Raw genomic sequence first — 26,411 nt, 5'->3', positions numbered from 1 at the left:
TTCATGAATAGTTCAGACCGGGCGCGGACGGACACAGGAGGGGATCAATGTCAAGCAGGCACGTTAAAGATTACCTAATACGCCAACCAGCTGCCCCTTACACTACCTCGAAGCACGGTAATTAGGTAGGTAGTTTAGTCCATCGTCTGTTCGGCTGGATTAAAGTGTCTTTTCGAGTCGTGCATGTGTGTGACCGTACCGCGCCTGAGTGCCTGAGCCAAGACACCTATCGTCCGTTCCCCCTTCGTCCTTTGTGCATCGAGTGCAAAGAACCCCTGGCTCGTGTGTATTGCCTACTGACTGGCTGCCGGTTTGGCATCGAGGCATTGCCGACGGATACCTACTGTACTTGCGCTGGCGGGGGCCGAAAGAGATATGAGAAGAGGGAGGGGAAGGGGGGAAAAGGGCTGGCCCATCCTTCGCCTTCGCCGCATCTCAATCACAGCAACCATTCGATTCGACCGAACGGCACCCAATCATACCCACATTGCTAGTGACACACTTGCAGTCCACCTCTCTTGCGCCTGGAGCACGGCGCCTTACCTGACCCTACCTCCATTGCTACTCTACATTCCAGGTCCAAGCCAAGGACCCCGACACTGACGATGGATGACGAGCCGAATCAAATTGTCAGCTGGCTCCGGCCGACTCTTCCCAAAGAGCACATACTAACCACGAGTTCCGGACATTGGATGTGGATGGGACATGGATGCGCCATGGCCGCACAATCAGTCCATCACATCACTGATCAAAGTCGCCAAAAAGAACCGTGAAACAAGGAAAAACCACAATACGAGTTCGGGGCTCTCCTTCTCTCGCTTCTCATCTCTAACCCGAGCTGAATCCGGCACTCTCCAGCACGTTTCTCAAAGCCCCTAAGTACCCTCACAGCCTCAACGACATCCAAACGATGCAGGGACTGCCTGCCAAAGAGGAGAAGCTCCGTGATGTGTACCAGCACCAGCGTGGCCCTCTATTGTAGACGCTCCAGGAGGCGTGCTCGTTTCTGTGCTGGACTATGGAATACAGGTTACACTTACACACAGAGCTGTTCCTGGTGGCAACTGACTTCGCTCTGCCTTGCTTGCTGCCTCGACGTCCGCCCATCGAACCGACGTCGAAATATAATGGTTCTTCGCTGATGGCTGCTGCCGACAATCGACACTAACACGGCTCATATGCCCCAGAGCGATCCCAAGGCTCCCCAACCTGGCCGGCTTTAACATCCCCAGAATAGCTCACCACTTTATGCCAGGGAACATCGGGTTTCTCTCGACAGGGTTCGGCTCTCTCTCCTCATCCTGCCTTTGCCTGACGCGCGATTTGCCTTTTCTACGCCCCCGAAACAGAAGCCATCCAAATCGAAGGGTGCCCTGGGTTAGGGGATGCAACCCACAGCCGTGCACCACGGAGTTGAAGTGGCCCCCATCGTTCCACGTCCTTCTCGAAGCACTGGACTCTGGAGAACGGGAGGCTGGAGACTGGGTTCTTGGGTCTCGGGGCTGGTCAGGTTCTTGGCCAGTGGGCCGGTGACCATCGTCACCACATCGGGCCCCTATTCACCACCGGCGCTGCCGGCCGTCGTCGCCGTATCTTTGGAGTCATCTCCCACTCTCGCCCCTTGAGCCCCTTTGCACCTAGGGATTTTTGATTTCAAGGCCCAACCGCCCTCTTGGCTCCACTGCGCCAGAGCGACCTGAATGGGCAATCTCATTTCAGCGCCCGACGGCCTCATCACCCTCCCTCCCGCTTATCCTCCTCAATGTCAAGATGCTCGCCCCTGTCCACCATCACGACCAAGGCGAAGCGCCCTAGCCACCTCTGAAAACCATCCCCTAGGGACAAACCAACCAGGGCCGCCCAACTGCGATCGAAACGCCGCATGTCATCCATCTGCCGCTTCCTAGCAAGGGTGTTCGCCATCCGCCATGATAACGATCGGGCAGCCGGTTACAACCGGCGGGTGGCTGCTGAGCGCTGGTCTCTTTTCCATGGTACCGAAAGATGTCACTAATTGTGCTGAGATGCACAAAACCCCCCATGAGAAGTGCTAAGTAGGGGTCTTTGTTCAGTTGTTGTTCAGTTTTTAAATATATATTCAACCTCTACGATGACATGTCTTTAGCCTTTCTCTCCTCATTTACAGGCCATGCGCTTCGGAAATACTGGGCATCAGAAGGCGGTACAGCCGTCCCCCATAGATGCATTCCCGACTGGCCAGTGCCGGCGATCAAGCGATCATCACCCGAAGCATTGAAGTTGGCAGCTGAACGGATTCCTCCAGGGCCCAGATCCATGCGCGCGCGGGCTGGGCTGCAGCGACTGGCATCGGTCGCTATCTGTCAGAGGACTTCTGGGCTCCCAAGGTAACACCACCACGAGTCCACGATTCCTCCCCCCCAAAAGCCAAAATGGTGGTGTGGCTTGATGTCCAAATTCCCACCCGTACAGCTGCAACAGCTGGGGTCTGCGTTCTTCCTTGCAGACCGCTCGGCCAACAGAGCTTACAGCAGCTACTGGCTGTGGCGGCCAAGAGTTGAGTTGGAGCAAGGTGGGTGGACTGGAGCTTTGTCTCACATTGGTCATCCACTGAGATCAACACCTCATTGTTCCCCGCGCCGCCACACCAACACACCATCTCCAACGCACGGGGAGACTCTGGTGTGTGTGCGAGGCCAGGCTGACATTAAACTGCTGCATGATGTGTGTGTGCTAGCCTCTTGCTTGTTGCCCGTCAACCAGACTTCGTCATCGCATCCCACCTCTCAAACCGCTGCAGCATAACTGCATGGACGTCGCACGCACTGAAGATAATGCCATGACTACGGATCCCAGTCAAATGGCTTTCCGAGCCGTAACGCATTGGCTCCAGAGCCAGACTCTGCCGGTATTCTGCTGCACTACACCGGCATTCCGGTCGAGGATGCCAACAGACATCGACGCTGACAGTGTACCTTTATCACAGTCTCATCTGAGCAACGCGCTGAGCCAGCAACAGCAACATCAGCAAAGCCAGTCGCCCCAATTCAGCGAGGGAGAGACCAGCGAAAGCGTCGCGAGGCGCGCATCATCTGCTTTGTGGACCAAACCGCTACCGCAGCTCCCGCCACCCAACATGTCCTTGTCAGGCAAGGTCGCCATCGTCACTGGCGGCGCGCGAGGCATCGGCGCGGCGATCGCGTTGAAGCTCGCACGAGAAGGGGCCAGGGTGCGTCTACCAGTCTCAGCTCCCTCCTCATTTTTTCCTTCTCCATCTATATATATATTCAAGGGAAACGAACCACGGCTAAAGCTAGATTCCTATGATTCGCGTGACTGAAGGTCGCCTTCACATTTGTAAACACTTCGTCAATAGCAAAGGCCCACGAGGTCATATCCGAGATCGAGGCCTGTGGGTCCTCGGCGACGGCCATCCAGGCCGACGTCTCGAAGCACCAGAAAAAGGTCATCGAGCGAACGATGATGGCGTTCGGCGTCACCAAGATCGACATCCTCGTCAACAACGCCGCGGCGACGCTCAGCGCGACGCTCGACGACACGACGACCGAGGACTACGACCGCATCTTTGACACCAACACGCGCGCCGTCTTCTTCATGATGCAGGCCGTCAAGCCGCACATCGCCTCCGGCGGGCGCATCATCAACATCTCGTCCGTCGCGGCGCGCGCCGACAGCCCCGGTAGCATGGCGTACGCGGGCAGCAAGGCGGCCGTCGAGGCTTTCACGCGCGTGGCCGCCCGGGAGATGGGGCAAGCGCATGGCGTCACAGTGAACTGTATCAGCCCGGGCACGGTCAAGACGGAGATGTTCGACTCGTTGCCGGATGACCAGCGGAGTGCCGACCTGGAGAGGGCGACGCTCACGCCTGCGGAGGCTCGGCTCGGCGCCGTTGAGGACATTGCCGACGTCGTCGCGTTCGTCGCGAGCGACGAGTCGAGGTGGATTACGGGGACGGTTATACCAGTCAACGGCGGCCGGTTGATGAACTGAGAGCCAGTGGAACTGATGTCTGACGTCCAACGCGTGGCGGTGGCGGTGTCCTTCGTGGCGTGCGAAATGAAACGAAAAGAACAAAAAAAAGGATTATGTGTATACGGCGGCTTGGGCAAGGGTTTTTTTCTTTACGAGGCTGTATAATGAGTCAAAAGTGTATGATGCGACTTCGAGAGACATCGGGGCTTTTCTGTATTCTTGGCTACCTACTTGTATCTTGGGTAACGAAACGGGTTCGGGTTCGGGTTCAGGCTTTGGGTAACGGACAGGTATATGGGCCGGGCTGTTCATGTTGTGCTACACGAGGCTCTTTGGGATTCCCTTTCAGCTGCGAGGTTTACGAAAACCGCAAAGTTGCACAGTTGTTTTTTAAACCTCTTGTTTCCCCCCTTTCTTTCATGTACGGTAACGACTTTGATTCTTCAGTATACGGCCGGAAAGTTTGAAATACCACTTATGACATCTATTGTTCTCTTCTACGAGACGCTCAACTGTAGCCCCGTGCATATTGTGGTGCTGCGACGGCTCCTCTGGCCAAGAAGCCAACGGACCATCGGCTGCCCTGTCCTGCCTAACCGGTCGACACTCAGACATGAATTACGCTCCGATGACAATGATGGACGACGGGAGGACTGGGGAGCCCTGGCTGCAAGGATGGACGAACTAAACTGTACGTCTTATACTTTGGTCCCATTGTGCTGATGAGCTCTTGCAACACCCTCATCGGAAGCCTTGGGAGCAAAGGTTGAGGGGAAATGCAAGTCGTTGATAGCCTGTAATTCAGAGCATGCTGTGTATTTCACGTTTGGACGGTATCTATCTGTGGGAGATACCATAGCAATCCGGAATGTCATTACAGCCAGTTGCCGGCGTATGGTTTTTGGTGATCATGCTACTGTAGTATGTAGTTCTCCGCCACACAAGCACTAATCTTTGCTAACAGTAGCACGTTCCGGACCATTCGTATTGCTACGATGCCAAAGCTTGTGTACCCGTTTGAGAAGCAAGAAAACGGGGGAAAAGAAGAACAAAGAACCCTGTCAGGTCCGGCTTTGTGTTTTCAAACTCCGCCAGTCAGGTGATGCCGTTGGGGAGTTCAAAATGACAGCCCGTTAAGAATACCTTGCATTTTATGCAACAGCACCTTAGACAATTTCAGAATCTAAACAAAAGACAAACCCAGTAACCAACAGAAGGACAACGTATATATTACTTTGATTAGAGACTAAGGTTCCTAGTATATGTGTGGGGCGGAGTTGGGTATCATATTTATGTTTAACGAGCGGTTGACAATAGTGCGAAATCGCGCCAACTCCGAGCAGATGCAAGTGGAAAAGAACGCGCCTGAAATATGAACCCTTCTCTAAGCAGATGTCGTTGACCGTCGCCAGATCATGAACGCCGCAACTCCAGCGCAGGCCGTGGCACCCAGGGCGAGATACAGGCTGGTCCTGTCCGGCGGCGGCTCCTCGCTACGTGGGAAGGCCGTGCTAGGGTTCGTCGCCGCGTCCGCCAGTGCGATGAAAAGCTCACTGATGCTGGACCACTTCACAGTGACATGCAGGGGTGTGCTCATCATTAGGCTCGAGGTGTATGTGTCCGGCTGCATCTCACTGCGCTGTGTCGTCTTGTCCTTATCCGCCTTCAAGGCCGTGTAAATGTTGGGGAGATCGTCCAGTTGCGGGTAGCGCTTGCGCAGCTCAACGATGTGCGAGAAGGAGTCGGGATCCGAGGAGTCGTACGTGTAGCAGATGAGATCACAGGCGTCCAGCTTGGCCTGGTTTTCCAGGATGGCAGGCTCGAGTTCGCCTAGTTCTTCGAGTATCAAGTAGCATTGCTTCCCACCGGGAAGCTCGACACTGTTGACAGCCCTTCGCGGCTTAATCGTTGGCCGATACAGGTTGTCAAAGGGACGGTTCAAGAAGGCGTCCAGCAGCGATGATTTGCCAGCTCCCGAGGCACCCAACACATAGCACAGCACCACGTTGCGCTCCACCTTGCCTGGGCGCCTTCTCCGCTTCCGCGATTTGGTGACCTTGAGAGCCGCTGTCGTGGTTTCACGTGCAGTTGCGGGTTCAAATCCCAGGTAGGCCAGATACTCGAGCGTCGTCTTCGGTTCCATGAACGTAGTCATACTCCATTGAGCGAGCCAGCCTTGTAGAGTGACGTGCCCGGCTTCGTTACGCACGGTCGAAGATGGGAACGAGGTCTCGATCCAGGAAGCGGGAAGCCCAGGTGTCGGCGCGAAAAGGGCCTCCAATTCCTTGTCGTTCAGACCGCCGTCGTTGTCCTTATCAAACAGCAAGAACAGGTCTACAAAGAAGCGGTAGCCTGCAGGACTCAGCTCTGCCGAAGAATACTCCGGCACATCAAACTTGGGGTGCAGGAAGCTATCCTCCAAGCTCAAGCTGTCCGTGTAGCGGAACTTGCGCAGTATGATCCAAATCGTTTCGTGCCGGCCCTTCTCCGCGTAAATCTTGTTCAGCTGCAAGAACCCTCGCTGGTCGATGCCCTTCTCAGTCGACATGTTTGGCACTGTTTTGCTGATTGAGAGCTTGATGTTTTCCAGATCTTCGGCGGTTAACGGTTTGTCGAAGCACTTGGACTGGAAGTTGTGCATTTCTTGGTCGTTGAGGTATCCATCCTGGTCCTTATCACAGAGATAGAATATCCGCTTCAACGCGTCGACACAAGCCGGCTTCAAGTTCCCCTCCTTGTAGTCGAATAGCGGGGCGATGGGGTGTGTGACAGCCTTTTGGCAGAGGAAGAAAACTTCGTTGACGTTTCGGTGCTCCCTCGCGCTCGAGCGAATGCATGAGTCGATCTCGCGGAACTCGGACATGACGGGTAGCATCTCGCCCTCGACGACCTGTGGTGTGTTCCCCTCGCCCGTCAAGTCGGACTTGTTCGCGCACAAGACGACAGGCACGTTGACGCCGAGGGAGCGGAAGTACGGCATCCAGAAGAGGGCGACGCGCTCATAGCTGTAGTGATCTGAGTAAACGAGAAGGATGACATTGCACTTTCGTATCTCTTTCCGCAGAGTGGTGCGGTCCTGAGGCCGGGCGGAAGTGTCGACGATGGTGGTGGTGACATTCTCGGGTGTGCCGAGCTGGGGAGGGATCGTAATGGAGGGGAGGACGGATTGGATCTTGTTGGAGATGAAGACGTCCTTGACCAGCGAAGCAATGAGGCTGGACTTGCCAGTGCCCTCGTCACCGCAGACGCAGATACGTACTAGAGTAGGGCGCGAGCGGTCAGTTTGAAGCTCAGGAGCAGGAGTACCGGGATGAAGCATAGCTGCCCGTCAAGCCACCTACCAGAAGCCATGGTCGATATGTTGAAGCTCGGAGAAGCGGCTCTATTGCGATGCCATGACAGGTTCGTTTCCGACTGTTTGCAAGATAATCGGCTCGGTGCAGCGAAGCAAAGCTTGGAGATGGAAGCTGGCTGCTGTGGCTGTTTCGCTGGGGTTGAGTGCAATTGTGGTCGAATTGGCCCGACGGGCTTAGAGAAGCTTTGAAGCGGGTAGTACGGGAATCTGCAGGTCGACGGGGGTAGAGTTCGAATGACGACCTGATTTGCAAGGATAACTCCGGTGGGGGACCACTGGAAGGCACTGATGGCTCGGCGGCACCAGCGCGTCGGCGATAGAAGACCCGCTGAGGAGTGAAGTCGCTTAGCGGATCAGCGCTGAGCAACTCGGGTGTGATAACCGAGCAAGAGCAATGGGTGGATTACGTAAGGGCGTGGTGGACGAGTGAGGTGAAATGCGTGCCGCCTCATTCGTTGTTGCGCGACAAATAATGAAAAAGTGAGACATTTAGGAGTTGAAATTATTTCCGAGTTCCGAGTCTGGCTCGAATCAAAGGCTGGAACAGCCCGGCCTTTGTGCCAGTCTATTTGTTGAATCTCGAAGGTATCCTTAAAGAAGCCGCTGCTGCTGATCAAGGCATCGTTAGCAAAAACTAATGTTCTCTCTTGGGACCAAGCTGATTGACGAACGGAGGGTCCCCGTTGTCGCTTCCCCTCGTAGCTGTTGCTATCCCCTCAGCTTGTTCTGAATTATAAACGTCGAACGGCCTTAATCTCTAGATTCGTCAAGTCCTCGTCATCCGTCTTTCAAGGCTGGCTCTCAACGTACATTACACAAGTAAGACATCTATTTAGCAGCCAGACGTTGTTCTGTGGCAATTCTTATTTCCAAGAGAAACAACTGGTCATTTGTATTCCGGGTTCTCAGACCTACGTGGATACAGCATGATTGAGAACCTAGAAAGGAACACAACTCGAATTAGCTGGAGCAACGCAGTGACACCACCTTCAACTGTCCGGTTCCCCGGACCCATCAACACGATGGCATGTTCCATCGCCCACCTCGAATGTTCTAGCATTACGGCTGGCTGCCCTACCAGATGCCGTCTCTTCGGGCAAGCAATCCGAGATGACTTGGAACTCCTTCTCCAGCTTTTACCCCACACTTCCGAGCATGGGGGACCAGTCTCAAACCCGGCCATCAGGGACGATTCGCCTGGCGTATGCTGCAGCGTGCTGGTGTGACTACCTATACCGCGCCCTCTCTCTCCACAGTTGACTGTTGGACCCCCTGGTGGCCACCCCTCCTGTTCCCTTCCCACCACTCACATCTCAGCAATCCTTCTCCGGACCCCAGGCTGACCTGCCTCTTTCCATGCCCTCTTCATGGTGCCTGTTGGATGGCTTATCCCAGGGTATTGACATGGCCCCGGGGCAATGGGAAGGGCGGGGACCAAACCTGAACCAGAACCACACCGAGACGTAGGTACGAGGGATGCGTGTGCTTTCTGAGTTGGGGTTGGCGCACCTTGGCCACGAACCAACCTACCTTGCTTGACTTGCCTACCGTACCTTGCCTTGTCTGCCAACCTCTCTACCCTCTGCCTCACCTCTCTATTAATACTCGTGTGACACGCCTCACATCCTCTTGCGCCGGCCAGGACAACTGCCCTTGGATCCATCTGGTCGTTGGCACCCGCTGCTCACCCACTCTCCCGCCCGACCTCTTTGCCGTCCGATCCCCGAGTCCCCGAAAGTCATCGATATCACTCGGTCGTGCGACCTTCCCGAAACGTTGATTGTCGCTATCGGCCTCGTCCTCAACCCTCTCTCCACCGCCCCGGCGGTTGTCAGAGACCCAGAACCCCCACTGCGGCCGCCAGTGACGTGAGGCGGAGCCGATAACGAACCTCCATCCCGAACGCCCGACGATAGTTACCTCAACATTCTGTCGTCGACGTTGCGGCCTTCCTCTTTGCGCTGTCGCCCGCCATACTCGGAGTCCGTACTCAATCACCGTCAGCCCAATCGAAGCACTCGTAGACCGGGACGCGCTTCATAAATAGCCCGCCATGTTGTGAGTACCCAAAGAAACCTTGTCTTGCCCGCGGTTGGCCTGTCCGTCAGCCTCCCACTTGTGCGACGCCCAGAGCACGCACCCAAAACCGCTCCTTTGGCGTACAGTCAAGCCCTTCCACGATGTTCGTGGAGGCCAAAGTTGAATTGCGGCTGACATTAGCACCTCGTGCGACATCCGTAGCGTTCTTCCGCCTCCCCCGCGATACCCTTCGCACTCAGGCGCCTATGGAGCCATCGGCGCCGGCATCGCTCCCATGATCGAGACGAACAACATCCTCTCGAACCCTGAGGGACCCGAGTACCAGTTCCTGGTCGGCGAGGGTACCTACGTTCTTAAAGAAGACCTCCACCTCGCGACGCCGCCGCCGCACCCATCCGAAGCACCCGTCGTGAACCCGAATCCTCTTGCGACGAACCCGCAGCCCGCGACCGCGGGGACCAAGCTCTCCCTGATCAGCCTCGACATGCGCGCTGCGCCGCCCTTCTTCTACAAGGGCTCCTCCGCCACAACGTTGTCATTCGGAGGTGATATCCAGGAACACCCCAACGAGGGCCGATACTCGACCGAGGCTGGGCTCAGCAGCGACGGAGGCGGCGGGTCGCTCAGCGATGCGCCCCCGACGTCGTTGACCATGGTTTCCGCTCCCGCTTTTGGGGACGGCAACACAGCGTTGGCGCCGGCCAGTACCAAGGATGCGGCCAAGAAGAAGGTGGCTAAGCCGAAGAACAACATGACCAAGAGCAACTCGTCGTTCATCTCTAGAGTGATTGTCAACGAGAGCTTGGCCAAGAAGCTGCAGGACCGGCCAACGGACGGTGTGTTTGCTTTTGCCAACATCAATCGGGCGTTTCAATGGCTGGACCTGTCGTCGCCGACAAAGGTTGGAAGTCCGGCATACAGACTGATGCAAGCATCTTGCTGACATGGCCCAGGCCGACTACCTGACCAAAATCCTGTTCACCAAGGCTCACTGCCTCTGTCATGATGTCAACCCAATTACCAAGAACATTGCGCACATTGATGTCATCATGGGCTTCTCTACCGGTGAAATCATCTGGTGGGAGCCCGTTTCGCAACGATATACCCGTCTGAACAAGAACGTGAGTTCAATGATTCGACAAGCTCGCACTACAAACTGACAGCAGTGTCAGGGCATCATCAACGGTACGCCCGTCTCTGAGATTAGGTGGATTCCTGGCTCCGAGTCTCTTTTTTTGGCAGCACACATGGATGGTTCCCTGGTGGTATACGACAAGGATAAAGAGGACGCGCAGTTCTCGCCAGAGGATGAGTTGCCAACAAATGGCTCTACGAACGGAGAGAGCGAATCGACAAACGGCGTCAACCACAACCTCAAGATTCAGATCAACAAGTCGGTTCACTCCAAGAACCAGAAGACCAATCCGGTGGCGTCATGGAAACTGTCGAACCAGCGGATCAATGCATTTGCGTTCAGTCCGGATAACCGACATCTGGCAGTGGTCTCGGAAGACGGCTCGCTCCGCATCATTGACTACCTGAAAGAAGAGTGCGTTTGCACTTTGAAGCTCAAGTTACTTTGCTGACAGATGACAGGCTCCTTGACCTTTACCACTCATACTACGGCGGCTTCATCTGCGTTACGTGGTCGCCGGATGGCAAGTACGTGCTGACGGGAGGTCAAGATGACTTGATCTCCATCTGGTCCGTCGTGGACTCGGCCATCGTAGCGCGCTGTCAAGGCCATCAGTCCTGGGTGACATCGGTAGCGTTCGACCCGTGGCGCTGCGACGACAGAAACTACCGATTCGGCAGTGTTGGCGAGGACTGCAGGTTGTGCTTATGGGATTTCAACGTCGGCATGCTGCATCGCCCCAAGGCGGTACGTTACCGGCTCGAGTCAGGCGTCGAATAGCATAGGCGTGCAGGAAACGCTAACTGTCGAGATAGGCTTCCGTCCATCATCGGGGCTCCGTATCATCACGGTTCGCCAACCCCTTGCAAAGACAAGAAACAGCGAACACTTTGGCGAGCCGGATCCGGTCCAACTCTACAGTGTCCGGAGGCGTCGTGGACGAAGAAGGCAGCGTCGTCCATCCCGTGGAACCTCGCGCGAGAATCGCCATGCTGCCCCCTGTTTCCGTAGGCTGCGCTCCGCCCTCCCCATCGACAAGAGACAAGAGAGTTTGGTTGCTGACGTTGGCGACATAGTCCAAAGCAGTTGATACCCACCCATTATGCTGGCTTGAATTTACAGAAGAGGCCATCATCACGAGCTGCAAGAACGGTACGTAGACCTTGCGCCGACAGGAAGGTGTCACCATGCTAACATGCACCGGCAAAGGTCATATTCGGACGTGGAATAGGCCGACTGACGCCCCGGTGCCGACGGAGGGTGCATCTCAACCATTATAGTCCTCCGGTGATTTTCGTTTCGCTGCAGATATTGGAACTTGGGTGTAGACGTAGCCAGACAGCCAGCATTGCACTGCGCCTCCATCATCTTCTTGAAGATGTCGAAAAAAGTCATTTTTTAACTTCGCTCCGGTTCCACCTGGTGCCATATAATCCCTGAATGTACAGAAACGGGTTTCGCCGCAGTAAACCCTTGATGCGCGCTTCTCTCACGAGGAACAAGGTGATGATGACGTGCGATCGGCATGTGATTTGAGGACCAAAGATGTCAGAGCTTCCCACCCCCTCGAGGACGTTTTGAAAATTGGAGACGTCAGTCTGCATCGGCTGGCAGAAAATCGAAATGCGGCTCCGCGGTGGGCTCCGAAGCCTGCAACCGCAGCGCCTCTGACCTCTGCATGTGGCCCAGTGTTCCAGTTAGGGGGGCTCTGTCACTTAGGATTGCAACCTGCATCCAACGTCGTCGTCCATCTGGTGGTTACGCCTATTCGGCGTAGGCATGCACGGTGCGTGGGGGTTCCACCAGCCGGCTCGTCGCTTCGCCGCCTGCTGTGCTTGCGAGCCCATGTCAATGGGAACAAACCGGGTGTGTGTATGCCGTTGGTGGTCGTGGTGGGCTGGAAAGGAAACCAAGCTTGCCAACCGCTGGCAGGGGTGGCGGGATGGAATGGGTGGAAACCCGGCCGATGGGCTTCCCGATCCACGTCGACGAAAAGAAGTCGGGATGGGAAGTTGGACGGTCGTAGCTGCTTTGACCGAGGAGATAGATACCGCAGGATTCTGGAACGCGATCCATAACTCAAGAGGGTGGAAATCGAACGGCCTCTTCCATATGGCCCATGGATCGTTGACTTTTTTCCCCTTTCCCCCTGCTCAGGAAAAGCAGGGAAAGCAAATTCCCGGCGTATAGAGTACCCACCTTTGATTTGATATGCGACAGCTTTGCTGGGAAGCTTAGGAAAGGGTGTCGCAGTCACGGAAAAACACGTCGTTGCTGTCGTTGCCGCCAGTGGGCGGAGCCTTTTTCACATGTCGTTCTCGTTGTTGGCGGCGGCGGCCTCGAGTTCAACACGCAGCATGCGGCACGCCGTGATAACGAAACTGGTGGAAGATGCTATGAGTCGTTGGACGATAGTTTGTGAGGCTTTTTAATCAATGCAGCCGCAAAGGATGCATGGCGCAGTGGTACCGCCGCAGCGCACTTCTACATGCCTTGGGTAGTACTATGTAGGTATTAATCTAGTATCTGAGGTGCATGCAGGCGTATCGGGAGATCCACGTGTATGGATGCAGAGCCCATTTGAAATTTTTCTATCCCGGCGAGTTCGATACACCTTATGAAGCCCCTCTCGGTAACCAGGTGTTAGTGTATCCTTCGTTTGTAGTGTAGATAACGGGTAGACGGCCCACTTTGAGCGGTTTGTGTGCGTGTGTGCCCGCCAGGGAAGTTTAAGAGGTCGGGAGCCAGGAGGCAAGGCTGAAGGGAGGGCTCCACAGCCGTGGTCCAAAGCAAGCGTCCTAGAGGTTAGAATCGGGCCAAAGCAAAGGGTGTGGTATCAAGGTTCACGTTCAGGACGCCTCGAAAATGTGAGACGTGCGGCGCGGCCCCTTCTTTTTCACCGCTGCAAAGGGCCGAAGGTGAGAGATTTCGGCGCGAGTGGAGATGGGTAAGCGGTAGTTGGCGAGATTTCGAGATGGGGCCAAGCTTCGTGACTCAATCTAGCTTGGTGCCCGAGATGGACCATCGAGCTTCAATATCGTTGAAACGATGGGCCTGTTTGGGCATTCCGACCATTACCAGCGAGCTTTTCGCACATTGCTGCAATACAAATGTAAACTATGCTTGAGATGCGGGCCACACTACAGAATCGCTGCGGCTCAACACGTAGCCCGCTCGGTTCCGACGGTCCTCAGTCGATTCCCCTTGCCGACAGGTATAGTACGAGCAGTGGACGATGCTCAGGCCATGATGTGCGCTGGGACGAGACAGATCAGCTCAGGCGAGACGACCGAGTAGGGATCAAACGCATGCGCACACAAAAAAGAAGACGAAAAAGAGAGATGTCATGTTGATATCAGTGGGTCTCTTGGGTGATCTGACATCAGGTCTGCGACCAGGCATGATGCTACATAGTGTCTTTGCACACGCCCTGGGTCGATTGGGTGGGGCCCAGTGGCCGCGAATGCCATCTGCGGCAGTCGGCGAGCTGGGCCGTTGGGACGCCAACTCTGTGCTCACAGCGAACTTTGTTCGTTGTAGCCTTGGTAGCTCCATGGGATCTTGCACGCTGGCCCCCTTGCAAGTTGCGGCCCTTCTTGTACCTAGTGTAGCGCCACTTAGTTCGACGGGACGACCACCCTCTGCAGGCGGAGCCTTGGTGGGTAAGGGATTGAGCTCGCTTCTGCTGGTTATCCGCCCTCAACGCAGCTTGTGCGGGCTATTCGACTGGGATGCTTGGATATCAAAGACATTGTATAAAGCAACTATTCAAACTTTCTGTGGCTGCAAAGGAGACGGCGAAGGGGCAAGCGGTGCGTACATACGTGGCCAACTTGGGACAACCTGGCCTTCCGTGGATGCAATGGCGATAATAGCCAGGGGCCAAGAAAGCTCGCCTACGACGGCGGGCGGCTGTAGTTCATTAGTTCGAAAAGAGGCTGTTCGAGCCCAAGGTTGAGGATTGTTGATGACACAATCCCGGCTTGATTCTCGGCATACAGGGAAGTCTGATCAAGAGCACTTAAACCGCAGTACTCGACGGGCGCTGAGCGATTGTGAGACGAGCCGCCGTTGGCAAAAGCCGAAACTCACGTCCGTATCCTGAAGAACTCTAGTCGGCGTAGGTCCGGGTTCGGTGCGGCTTCGGACCGCTGCACGGTGGTGTTGGTGGTTTAGTGCACTTTTCGTTATCTCGGAGTCATTCTTCCTAGCGCGGCGCTTATTGGTTGCCAGCCACCGAAAAGGGGAGAAAAGTTGCAATCGGAGGGAAAAGCAGGGTTGAAGGCGCCATCGCCAAAATTTCAGCGAAGAACCCACACACTTGTGTCGGTGAGAGGTCCATTGTTCCCTGTCTCCTGTTGGTTCTTGGTGGAGGGGTCGAAAGCCCTCGAAAATGGAGAAGAGTTGCAGTGTGAATGGTGTTGGCCGTCGAATCGTATGGTCATGGATTCATTTCGGGCTCAGCTTGATATGTTTTCTTATGCAGCACCAAGTATGGGCGGAAGCGCTGCAACCGCGGCATTGTAAGTTGATAGGCCGGCAGCCCAAAAGCAGGACCATCGGTGCTAGGATTCGGAAGTCTTAGGGAGGTCACCCTTCGCTTCGAGCTGGAACGAAAACCGGAGCAATGCTGGCCCCAAACCAACCAAGGCCTGGTGCTTATCGGTGGAGATGTTACCGAACCCTCAGGAGTCCAGAAGGATGCTCCTATGGCAGGGCTCGGTCCAGGGCCGGGTCCAGCTGCCAAAGTGTTTCCGTCTCTCTCCTAGCGACGATCCCACTGGATCCTGGGCAGGGGGTGAAGAACACTGTCGGCTCAGTGGATTTCAATGGATGCTGGATCCGTAAAAAAGGAAAGGAAAAGAAAAAGCATTGCCCAGACCAGCAGGCCGGCTAGGCGTACGGTCTGGAATGCCTTTGTCTGCTGAGAATGCTGCATGCGGCACACCAACCCGTGGAAACGGGCCTGCCAGAGAAGCTGGGTAAACTAACATGCATCGAATTCCCGCCGACCTGCAGCTGCCAATACGGAGGGGTCACACCCCCGACCGAAACGGTCGCTCGTTCACTACATGGTGAGAGACGAGACTCACAAGCCTGTCGAGGCGCAGGGTCGGAGAAGAGCGAGATGTGCGGCGATGAGCCGCCGGATTCCCCGTGTAACAGTGGCCGTGGGATGCCGCAAGCATCTCTGTTTCCGTTTGACCACATCGTGAGATTCTGGCCATCAGGTGCGCGGGGGTTGTGGAGACGCCACGGCTATTGCATTCAGCCTGTCTTATACATCTGCAGGTCTGGATGTTGCACATGCCGCTTGAAACAAGCAACGGCGGACCGTGAGCCAAGCTTAGCTGCTATCGCTCAGATGTGGGCAGCATCTTACCCCGCGATGGTCTTCTGAAAGTCTCATGATCGATGAAGCCCATGACTGCCCGCTGCGTCTGGGATGTGATCATGTCTGGAGGCACCGACGTTAAGCAGCGTGGCCTTGCCATGGCCATCGTCGATGGCGGCTGTGGGGGTTCGCCAATCTTGCCCGTTCAAGGGGAGGAGAGGCGTGGCGTGTTGGAGACGCAGGCGATTGCTTTGGGCGAGACTGGCAGCAGGACAAATCATGACCCCCGTGTCGCAAGAGGATAGTTCAGTGCGCCCAGTTTTACCCCTGCGATGCGTATAGCTTTGTGAGGTGCATACCAAAGCCATGTTTGGTGACGACGGCGTTTTCGAGGCGGTCTGTTGGCGTATGGTTGCTAGCCTAGGCTGGGTTTTAGCTGCATTGGCCGTAGACGGTCGTCGATGTGAGATATTGGGCGCGGACCAACAAGAGACAGGTACCGGGCAGCAAGCTGCGAGGCATATTCTGGCAGAGAGACAGTCGAGGAGACAACTACTACTACGACTACGCAGTGTCCCGTGTTCCGTATTAATGAACGGAAAAAAGACCGCTTCAATCGCAGCGGACCATGGATTCCAGGGCAGGCAGGCAGGGGCAGGAGTGGTGGGCAACCACGCTCATCCCACACGAGGACCCACTGGGCCGGTGTTGCCTCTGCCATTTTTCCATCTTTTTTTCCCCAAGGACGGGCGTGTCATTCATTGCCAGTTCGATGGCGGTCATTTCCAGATTCGCACCGGGCACCGTCACTCTTGCAGGGCAGAATTGGAAGGAAAGGGAAAGGAAGGTGTGGCGGCGGCGGACGGCGCAGCAACAACGACTTGGAAGGGCAGGCGTACACGCAACCACCACTGGGCGACGGCGGCAGGGAAGAGGCAGGGACCCACAGCTTCTATCGGGCTTCCATCCCATCGCACGACTCATGCAGGGGCCAATCAGTGGCGTCGGGGGGCTTTCGGTCATCCGTCGCCCTATCCGTCAGACGAACGGCGGGCGACGGCAACACCGTCTGTGGGTGTCTTCTTGCTTGTACCAAGGTATTTTTTTTTTTTTTTAATTCTGTTTGACTTTCGCTGTCGAATCTCAAGTTTTCTGCTCGGCATTGCTGACTCCGGTAGTCTGCGGTGACGAGGGTAAACCGACACGCAGCTTTCCGGCTCGGCGCTGCCATGAATCGCTTCGCAAAGGCACCATCATGGTGGGCGCCCGTCGCAATTGCTGTATTGAAGCGCAACGCTTCGGGCATCCTACCTCTTTTCCTCTGGCACTTACGACGACGGTCTGAAGAATGGGCAGATGCTGCTGTACCTTCAAGACATCGCGAACACCTTAATTACCACGTACCGCATGTGCCAGCGTTGCGTGCAGATGTTGCGCGCGAATAAGGTGCATGCCATGCAGGCCGTATCGCAGGGCTGCCTCTCTCGTCTCTTTTGGGCGACTGGGCGCAGTCTGAGCAACAATGTGCAAGTGCAGGCGCTCGAACCATGTGTTTCGATTCTGGTTGCTTTTCTGCCCCCCCTCCATCGTTGCTTGCTACCATCGTAGCACTGCTCTCCCTACCATCGATCTGGGTCTCTACCACATCGCATGCCGTGGTCTGGATGGGTTTTTTCCTTCTTGTTTTATCAAGCACACATATGTCTGATGACCACCCGCGCAGCCCACAGGAAGCCCCCAGCTGAGCTATGGAAAAAGGCAGATTGTTGCAACCTGGCGATGGTCCGTTGACACGATAATGACAATATAAGTTGCTAGTCTTACGAAAGCAGAAGTTCTGCATCACGGCCTGCGTTACCCAGGAAATCCGCCAAGCCGGCCAGACAATCCACCACCCTAAGTTGGGCAGGTTTCTTTAACCGAGCCAAGGCCCAAGCAAACAGTCTCGTCGGACAGGAGCGAGGGAAAGCAAACTGGTGGTGCTGAGAGAAACGGAGTGTCAGCCAGCAAGCTCCGGCTTAGAGTCAGACTCAGACTCAGCATCAGCATCAGCATTAGCCAGCCGCGACGCCCAATCTCACGTGGAAGTGCGCTATCAGTTCACAATCGCTACAGTTACACAACGAGTTTTAGCTTGGCAAGGGTCACGCCAACTCGAGGCACGGAAACATTGCGAACAAATGGATGTCGCGTACGCTCGTCATGACTTTTGTTCAGATGTCTGGTTTGACCGAGAGACTGACCATGATTCACCCACCCCCCCCTCCCGAGTGTAGAACTCAGGTGGTGTGCGGTACAGCACCTATCTGTACGCGCGAGACAGTAGTCCTGAGGCAAAAAGAGAGAAATTCATCCCACTTTCCATCCATCAGCGTCAGGACCGAACCCATGTCTTGGTTCCCGCCTACACCACACACAGGCGGCTCACCAAATGCATTTTTGCACAGGGCATAGGTCAGATACACACCCGCCCTCCTCGCAAAGGCCTAAGCCTCTCTTTCTGTTATCTGCGTGTTTGCTTAGTGCGTGCGTGTTCTGCCTCAGCTTTCATCTGACAGTCACAGGCCCGTCAGTCAAGCCAATCGGTCGGTGTAGAGTCGGGATTCTCTTCCCGTACCTTTTCTCCCTATTCCCAGGGTGCGGGTACAAGTTCTGCGGCAGGGCAGCACGGCAGGACGCACGTACCACCCGTACCTTACCTCATTCTCGCCTTGCATCTAGCGCATCGACCCTGCCCTGCACCTCTGCACCTCTGCACCTCGTTTCTTTGCTCGCCATGGCCCTCCCGGCTCCGTTTTGGGCCGTCTTCCTTGCCAATCGTGCCAATGGGCCCGGTGGCTGCCGCTCGCTGGCTGACCCTCACCATCCCAAACCACAATCTACAACGACGGATCCAGTACGTACCCGGTCCTCGACTGCGCCTGGGCTCCCCTTTCCTTTCCTCTGATCCCATTTTATCCTTATCCTTTCTCCGTTCAAGGTTCAAGGGGACCCTGAACAAGGAACCTCTTCACACACACCTCGCCCAATCTTTTCTCTCGGGCCATGGCCATGGATGCCCCACCAATCCCACCAGGAGCGAACCCGCCGAGGGGCGTGGCCTTCGTCGTGGTGGGCGAGGGTGTGGGCGTGGGCTTTCACTTCCCACGCTTTGGACTTTCAGACGAGGGTGGGCTGCCCGTTTGTGAGGGTAAATGCGCGAGCTTTTTGCTTGCGCTTGCTTGATTGCCCACCTCTGGTCAGATCGATGTACCTCGTACCCAGGAAGGACGCTCCGTCGATAAATACAAGCCTGTCTCCAGACCTCCCTTTCCCATATGTTTAGGCTGTTTTCTTCCGACCAGGCATACCGCTTGGTTCATGTCATCTCCAACTTCTGAAGATGCCGTCATTCAACCCATTTTCCACTGTCACGGGCAAGCATGCCGCTTCGCTCTTTGAGATCAGGTATGCGCCCTTGCCCCACGTCGCCAGATTCAATCGTTTCCTGCTTGTCGTTGGACTTGTTTGACTCTCCTGTCTCACTCGGTGTCGCTCTCTTTCTTTTGTGTGCCGTTTGCTGACGTTGGACATTCCACAGGCTAGACAATGACTTCATTGTATTCCGCGGAGGAGAGGACGAATCTGCCGGTCAGGTCCTCAAGGGCGTCGTGGTCCTGTGTTTGCCCACGCCGCTGAAGATCGAAGACGTCCACCTCCGTTTGACTGGCACCCACCGATTATCGTATGAGCCCCTCCTTGTTCCCGGTTCTCTCTGCGCATCCGCCAGCTGACTTGCGCCGTAAATAGGTGGGAATCCTACAAAACCGTCGCGTCTGGCGTCTCTACCCAAAAAGTCGACAAGACCACCATCCTGCTCCAACATCGCTGGGCTCCCTTCGTCGGCGGCACTGGTGGCAAGAACACTGTCTTACCAGCCGGCAATTATGAGTGGCCTTTTGAGTACACCCTGCCGGGCAACACCCCCGAGAGCGTCGAAGGCATCCCCGAAGCGAGCATCACCTACAAGCTCAAGGCCACCGTCGCCCGCGGCAAGCTCGCCTACGATCTGCACGCCTACAAGGCGCTGCGTATCATCCGTACCCTCGAACCCGCTGCACTCGAATTTCTGCACGCCATGAGCGTCGAGAACATCTGGCCGAACAAGGTTGATTACTCCATCATCATCCCGCAAAAGGCCGTGGTCTTCGGAGCCACCGTTCCTCTCCAGATGCGATTCACACCCCTCTTGAAGGGTCTCGAGATGGGAGAGATCTCCGTCAAGATGCTCGAAATCCGCGAATGCACATTACAAGGCCCCACGGGCAACGTTTTCAAGGAGCACAGGACCGAAAGAGAAGTTTCCAACTGGAAGTTCGACGTCGACCGAGAGGAGCATTGGCACGATACAATCGAAGACACTGGACAGGAAGGATGGATGGTGGAGAAAAAGTTAAACCTGCCCAAGCGACTGAGACAGTGTGTTCAAGACCTGAACCATAATGGCATCAAGGTCCGCCACAAACTCAAGCTCGTTGTTGCCCTGAAGAATCCGGACGGTCATATTTCAGAGGTAAGTAACTGGACGCCGTTTTTCCATGACTGTCGAATCAATCTAACAGGATCTAGCTGCGCGCCACTCTCCCCGTCTCCATCTTTATTTCTCCCAACATGCCCCTCGACGAACATGGTGTTCTCGTTGACCAGGCCCCCGGTGCGCCGGCCCAGGCCGAGGTCACCAGAATCGCGCCGCCCGGCTACGGCGAGCACGTTCTCGACCAGCTCTACGAAGACGTCGATATGAGCGGTTTCCAGACTCCGGGCATCATGACTCCGGGTATGCAGACTCCAGGCATGCAGTCTGGCTTCAGCAGTCCCTTCTACGCCCAGTCGCGCGCTGGCTCGTCTGAGAACCTTGCTTCCCTCGCCATGATGAACGGCCATGGCGTCGCCCCTGCGGCTCTCTCTTCGCGTCTGCAAAATGTTTCGCTAGACCCCACGCATCGCAACACTTCTTTTAACTCGCTGAACGCAATCACGGAGGACGTGGCGTTTCCGACGTCCATGCCTACGGGGGCAAGTTCGCAGTCGCACTCCACTGCACTGACGCGCCAGAACAGCGCTGAAGATCATCCCAACCCGCACTCATCCGGCCGCGCTTCGCCGGAACACCTCGACTTCTCTGATATGGCTACGTTGAGCAAGGTGCCCAGTTACACCACGGCTGTCAAGACCCCTCTCCGGCGGGGTGCAGGCAGCAGCGACGCGCTCCCGGACTACTTCTCGGCGATGAGCGCTCCAAATACACCACCTGCTACCGATGTTCCTATTGCGGACCCCCTTGGCATGATCCCCGAGTCTCAAGAGGGCGCCGGCAACGACCCCACCACACCAGGCGGCTCGCGCCGCTCATGGCATCGCCCCGCGAGTATGAGCAACTTGCTTCAGGCAGTACAAGGCAACGATGACCGTCGGCTCCACCTTATCCAAGGACGGGAGAGGGTGTATTGAGCGTCACTGGCACGAGAACATTTCCCTACTCATTTGATTACAATACGACTACAGAAGGTGGCAAGCACTACTTCGGGCATGGCATTGGCGTTGGATGGTTTGAAAGGAAAACCAACGAGGGCGGGGCTTTTTGAGATTTTACAGGTTATAGACATGCGCCTTGGAGGCATCAGGACTCGTTAGGCTGCTCGGACACAAGTACACGGTTTGATAAACACTACACAGGGATCTATTACTGGGGGGGCGATATTGGGAAGGCATTGACAGTTACACGATATACCCGCCGCTCAGAGCGCGGCATGTCGCATGCGAGATACTTAGATGACAAAAAAGGGTTAATACTCGATTTACATTATTCTCTTGGCTTTCTGTTCTTCGTCAGCGTGCCTGTTCATTTGCCATCTCATTCGAATGGCTAATCCTCATCTCCAGGCAGGGGCTCTAAGGAAGCTGTTCATTATTGATTCAATCACGGCCAAGTCTTCCTCCGACGACAACTCCCTAACACAACTCGGATAAGGAATCCCCGCCCGCAATGCCGAGGGGTTGGCGGCGTACCACGGGGTTTATGGTACCCGCTCCACCGTTGCGGCGTCGAGATCACTGTCGCCGGCCGATGTCGGAAGTCCCCGATAGGTACTGCGTGAGCGATGGCCTAACCCGTGACCCCGCGGGATCACGGGTTCGTTTTCGGGGCGCCCTTTGGCAATTGTATTTCGGAGTCGTGCAGACGAGGCAGGTCGGTCTGGCCGAGGAAGGCCTGCGTTGCGGATGGGACATTGCGCCAAGTCGTGTCTGGTCAACACTACAATGGATTCGCCCGCCGCAACGCCCGAACTATACCCTGGCGTTGGGCTCTTTTGTACCATCTCGTGATATTATCAAGCAAGGTTTCAATGTCTTTTCATCTTATGAGCAGGGGGCGAAACAGCTCGTGTCCCTCGGTTTCGTATAGCTTTCTCACCATTGCTTCCTACTGTGGCTAGGCTTCACTCCAAAGTGTACCTGTGTGAGGTAAATGAAGTTCGCCTTTGAGCCCATTTGAGGTTTCTTCCATTCCCTTCGCCGCCGTTGGACTCATCGTGGCTTCCTTACGTATAGGGTTATGGAGGAGGGGCGCGGGCTGATGAAGGAAAAACAGGATATCGTCAAGGTTCCGAAGCTTGTGCATTGTAGAGTCACATTGCGCCTAAGCACCCAATCGATTACAGAAGACAACCCAAGGGCGAAGCATGCCACATCGGAAACTCGGATTGTTGTCAGCACATGTGGGCGTCGTCTGACAGGAAAAGCACCGTCTTCCGCGCTCGAGGGGAAATCTGCAGCGCTGTGGTCTGCGATTGCAGTGCCATAATGCGAACAACACAGTCATTGTCGTCAACAGTCAAAGCGATCGCCGACTACTCTCGAACCCGCTGCTGTCGTCGCTTGGAAATTTTCGTACTGGGTTTAGAACACCACGAGCACAAGACCAATCGGTACGAATGTCCGGCGTTGGCAACCACCCAATCCCATTCTGTCAGAATCAAGGCCGCAACCCTGTTGTGCTGTCATTGCAGCCGTCGTCACCTTCGGCAGCAACGTTGCTTGATGGCGGGAAAGCTTGTTTAAGCGAAAAAGGAGATGCCTGTGACCGTGTGGCATTGGAATGTTGTTGATGTAACTATTGTGTTAGCCAGGATACGCCCGAAGTGGTATAACGACTAACGTCGTCGATGGTCAAACAAATGGGGATCGTCTCATCTCCCCTAGCGCCATCGTGCGTTGGAAAACCAAGGGACCGTTCACTTGAGTCCTGACGTCATATCCCCCCCAAAAATGCTTGCTGGCCCTCCTTTCTTAGCGCAATACTGCGCAGCCGGCCTATGATGCCACGGTTGAGAAACAGTGGTGAGGGCCATGCCCAGCTGAGGGGATTTAGCCAACTAGGGCCGAGAGTTGATGGGTGAGTATCTCAGTAGAGAGCGGCCCCGAGTCGTTCAGCTGTCGGCAGGAGCAAAAAAGCTCGGATGCGTCCCCCCTCTTGTGCCTCTTGTCCCTTAGACAGTCGAGATCGTCACAGGGGGTTTCCAACCTGGCCCCACCTTTCGGGGTCGTGCAAGCCAAATCTCTGTGCAAGAGCCAGGCGCTAGTGCCGCAATTTGGCTGCTGGCGCTGGTGGAGAACGTCATTCGTCTCTCTTTTGGCGCAGAAGCTTGGGCGGGTGTTGAAATTACCAGTTGTCACTGGCGGGGGGTGCGTGGGTTGGGACGGGACAGATCAAATGTCCGCTTGTTGGGCCAGCAATATAACCTCTTGCCCTTTCGCGTCGCATTCTCTCCCATCTTCAAGCCGAACCAACAGCTGAACGCAACTTGGACGAACCTCCCAATCACACCTTACGACGCCATAATACTGTTTGTCTCGCAACTCGAATTCGCAAAACTCAAAAACTTTCCTCTCCTCCACAGTTGACCCTCCACATCACGACCATGGCCGACACTAAAACCCTGCCCCAAAGGTCGGGCACCATCATGACCAACACTTCCGTCCTTAGCGATGAGGCCGTCCCCGAGGTTGACCCTACCAGCGTACGTACCATTGCCCTGCAGTTCAGAAGGAGACGAGGCTCAGACTTGTCCGGACTGATCCGAGTTTCGTCAAAATAACCCCTCAACTCCCTTGCGAGCATTGTTTTTGTATTTTGGCTAACAGAACGCGCGCAGACCGCCGGACTCCTCGCAGAGCGCCTCCAAGCTTGGAAACATGCCGTCGGATACCTGGAGGACTACATGGAGGCCGTTGAGAAGATTCACAAGGCCCAGTCCAAGGAGTACGAGAAGGCCCTCAAGACCATCTCCCACCCCTTGAAGGAAGGTCATCACTTCGACCAGAGCCTCGGCGGCATTGCAGGCTACTTTGAGAACATGCGCTCCAACACTCAGGCGATTATTAACACCAATCTCGAGACGGAAAAGAGCATCAAGGGGTCCGTCCTCCCCGTCCTCGAACGCCTGCACAAGGAGATCAAGCACAAGGGCAAGGAGCTGGCACATGGCGCCTCAAAGGGCGCCAAGGAGGTTGAGAAGGCCCGCAACACCACCCAGAAGCACATTGAGCTCCTCGGCCAACAGACTGCTGCTTTCGAGTCGGCCGGCGGCAAGATGCACGGAACCGATGACCCCTATGTCGTCCACCGAGGTGTCTTGCACAGACTGCACAAGCAGGTCCTGGAGGAGAACAACAACAGGAACGATCTCATTGCCGTTCAGAACAACTTTGAGGCCTTCGAGGCCCACACCATCGAGGTTGTTCAGCAGGCAATGGAAGCATTCATCCAGTTGACCGGCGGTCAGGCCGAGAAGACTCGCGCCCTCTACTCTGACATGCTGGGTGCGATCCAGAGAGTCCCGGCCGACCTCGAATGGAAGGGCTTCGTCTCCCGCAGTGGCGACCGCTTGGTCAACCCCAACGACCCTCCGCGTTCAGTTGAGTCCGTCAGCTTCCCCAACATGGACCATTCCGCCGTCAAGCCTCTCATCGAGGGTTCTTTAGAGCGCAAGTCGCGTAACAAGCTCTCCTGGGGCTACTCTACCGGCTACTATGTTGTCACTCCGGCCAAGTTCTTGCATGAGTTCAAGGACTCTGACAACGCCCGCGTTGATCCCAAGCCGGAACTTTCCATCTATCTGCCCGAGGCCGTGATCGGGGCTCCCAACGGGAACAAGTTCAACGTCAAGGGCAAGGATAAGAGCAAGTCGATTAGCTCCAAGCTCACCGGATCCTCGGAATTGGCTTTCCAGGCCCATACCCCTGCCGACGCACAGAAGTGGTTTGAGATTATCAAGAACATTGCGGGAGCGACTGGACCTGCGGAGCCCACTTCGGCGCCCACTTCGACGCCCACCTCGCCTGTTGTTGGATCCGACGAGAAGATGCCTACGATTGCGCCTGCCGCAACCACTCAGTCTGGCCACTCGGTACAGGAGGCTGGAGTCACTGGCGCTGACCCTAGCGCGAGCCCGGAGTTGATGAGCCCGGTTGACGGCCCATCTTCCAGCGCTGCGGCTGCTCCCGCTGCTGCGCCTGTTGCGGCGGCGCCGGAGAAGAAGGCCTAAGGATTCGCACGACACCCTCAACTTCTGAGATCCCTACACTTGCAGGTTTGGCCTAGCACCTCGTCAAGAGCTCGGTGTACCGCCCTGCTTTTATCAAAGTGAGGCGAATACTAAGGCGACAAAACGCGCTGCGAACCTCTCCGGTTGCCTTATTGTATAGCCTGCGAGGCGGACAGGCGCAGATGAGTTCGAGAACACGACACCACTATTTTGATTGGCTGCGTCACTTTTTAGCAACACCCAAAGCCTTATGCCCATTTGCTTTCCGGCGGCCTCTTTTGGCACACGCGTTTGGAGGATACCATTCTGATTTCATGTTTATGATATATAGGAGTCCTAATCAATCACCATTCTTGTTTATTTGCCGTTTCTGGAAGTGATCATTATCAGGCTCATCGTCGCCATGCGGCTCACAATCGCCCAAATTGACAAGAGCCCGCTAACAAAGGAACTGGTAATTACAACAGCTGCCCATGGCGAAGGCTGAGCCTCACCACCTTCATCCCTTTCGAGACACGGCGCTGAGACTCGCATACATCACGCCTAGGTGTCCGCGTCCCGGCGAGGAGCCTTATTTAATAAATGCAGAACGTCACCATGTCTTTGTTTACTCCAGCGAGGCATTTGATTCGGGATGCAACGCAAGCCACCTGGCGTGGTTTACCGTGCAGCATGGGCGGCATATGGAGTCAAGGATATATCCAATTCGATTTTCAGAGTAACCCAACCGGATGGACAGCTTTGGAGTAGTCGGTGTCGATTGTCTTGCACTTCCGAGCAAGAAAGCCGTCTGTGGAGAAGAGTGGTGGTTGCACACCTCGCTGAAGTTCGGTGAAGGTCTGGCTGTGGGGTGGTGTGCTGCACAAGGCACCCCCTACAGAAGCCGTTACGCTCCTGTCATTCACCACCACTCCTTTGGTTCCCCCATCCGATTCGAGAAGGCAGACTCTTGTCTGTTCCGTCATGGTCTCCGCACTTGAGGCGCCA

The 26,411-nt window shown here is 55.6% G+C and overlaps 5 protein-coding genes across 5 annotated transcripts; 4 read left to right on the top strand and 1 right to left on the bottom strand.

Annotated features, from left to right (window-relative positions):
• Positions 1-3,115: 3,115 nt before the first annotated feature.
• On the top strand, positions 3,116-3,990 carry ColSpa_06702 (3-oxoacyl-[acyl-carrier-protein] reductase FabG; the record flags this gene model as incomplete). Its single annotated transcript, XM_049272914.1, has 2 exons — positions 3,116-3,208; positions 3,322-3,990. The coding sequence occupies 2 exons, from the start codon at positions 3,116-3,118 to the stop codon at positions 3,988-3,990; spliced, it is 762 nt and encodes a 253-aa protein (XP_049128871.1).
• A 1,366-nt stretch (positions 3,991-5,356) lies between these two features.
• Positions 5,357-7,323, bottom strand: ColSpa_06701 (mitochondrial Rho GTPase 1; the record flags this gene model as incomplete). Its single annotated transcript, XM_049272913.1, has 2 exons — positions 5,357-7,230; positions 7,314-7,323. The coding sequence occupies 2 exons, from the start codon at positions 7,321-7,323 to the stop codon at positions 5,357-5,359; spliced, it is 1,884 nt and encodes a 627-aa protein (XP_049128870.1).
• An 8,633-nt stretch (positions 7,324-15,956) lies between these two features.
• ColSpa_06700 (uncharacterized protein) lies at positions 15,957-16,142 on the top strand (the record flags this gene model as incomplete). Its single annotated transcript, XM_049272912.1, has 1 exon — positions 15,957-16,142. One exon carries the CDS (start codon positions 15,957-15,959, stop codon positions 16,140-16,142), a length of 186 nt encoding a protein of 61 aa, XP_049128869.1.
• Positions 16,143-19,219: 3,077 nt separating this feature from the next.
• On the top strand, positions 19,220-21,327 carry ColSpa_06699 (putative helicase; the record flags this gene model as incomplete). Its single annotated transcript, XM_049272911.1, has 4 exons — positions 19,220-19,284; positions 19,418-19,561; positions 19,627-20,389; positions 20,446-21,327. 4 exons carry the CDS (start codon positions 19,220-19,222, stop codon positions 21,325-21,327), a joined length of 1,854 nt encoding a protein of 617 aa, XP_049128868.1.
• A 2,471-nt stretch (positions 21,328-23,798) lies between these two features.
• On the top strand, positions 23,799-25,424 carry ColSpa_06698 (cytoskeletal signaling protein slm1; the record flags this gene model as incomplete). The annotated part of the gene is made up of 2 exons (XM_049272910.1): positions 23,799-23,897; positions 24,033-25,424. 2 exons carry the CDS (start codon positions 23,799-23,801, stop codon positions 25,422-25,424), a joined length of 1,491 nt encoding a protein of 496 aa, XP_049128867.1.
• Between the last annotated feature and the right edge of the window lie 987 nt (positions 25,425-26,411).

Source organism: Colletotrichum spaethianum (genome assembly GCF_022836535.1).
Source record: "Colletotrichum spaethianum MAFF 239500 DNA, contig16, whole genome shotgun sequence".
NCBI lineage: Eukaryota > Fungi > Ascomycota > Sordariomycetes > Glomerellales > Glomerellaceae > Colletotrichum > Colletotrichum spaethianum.
This window is presented reverse-complemented; position numbering and strand designations above follow the sequence as displayed.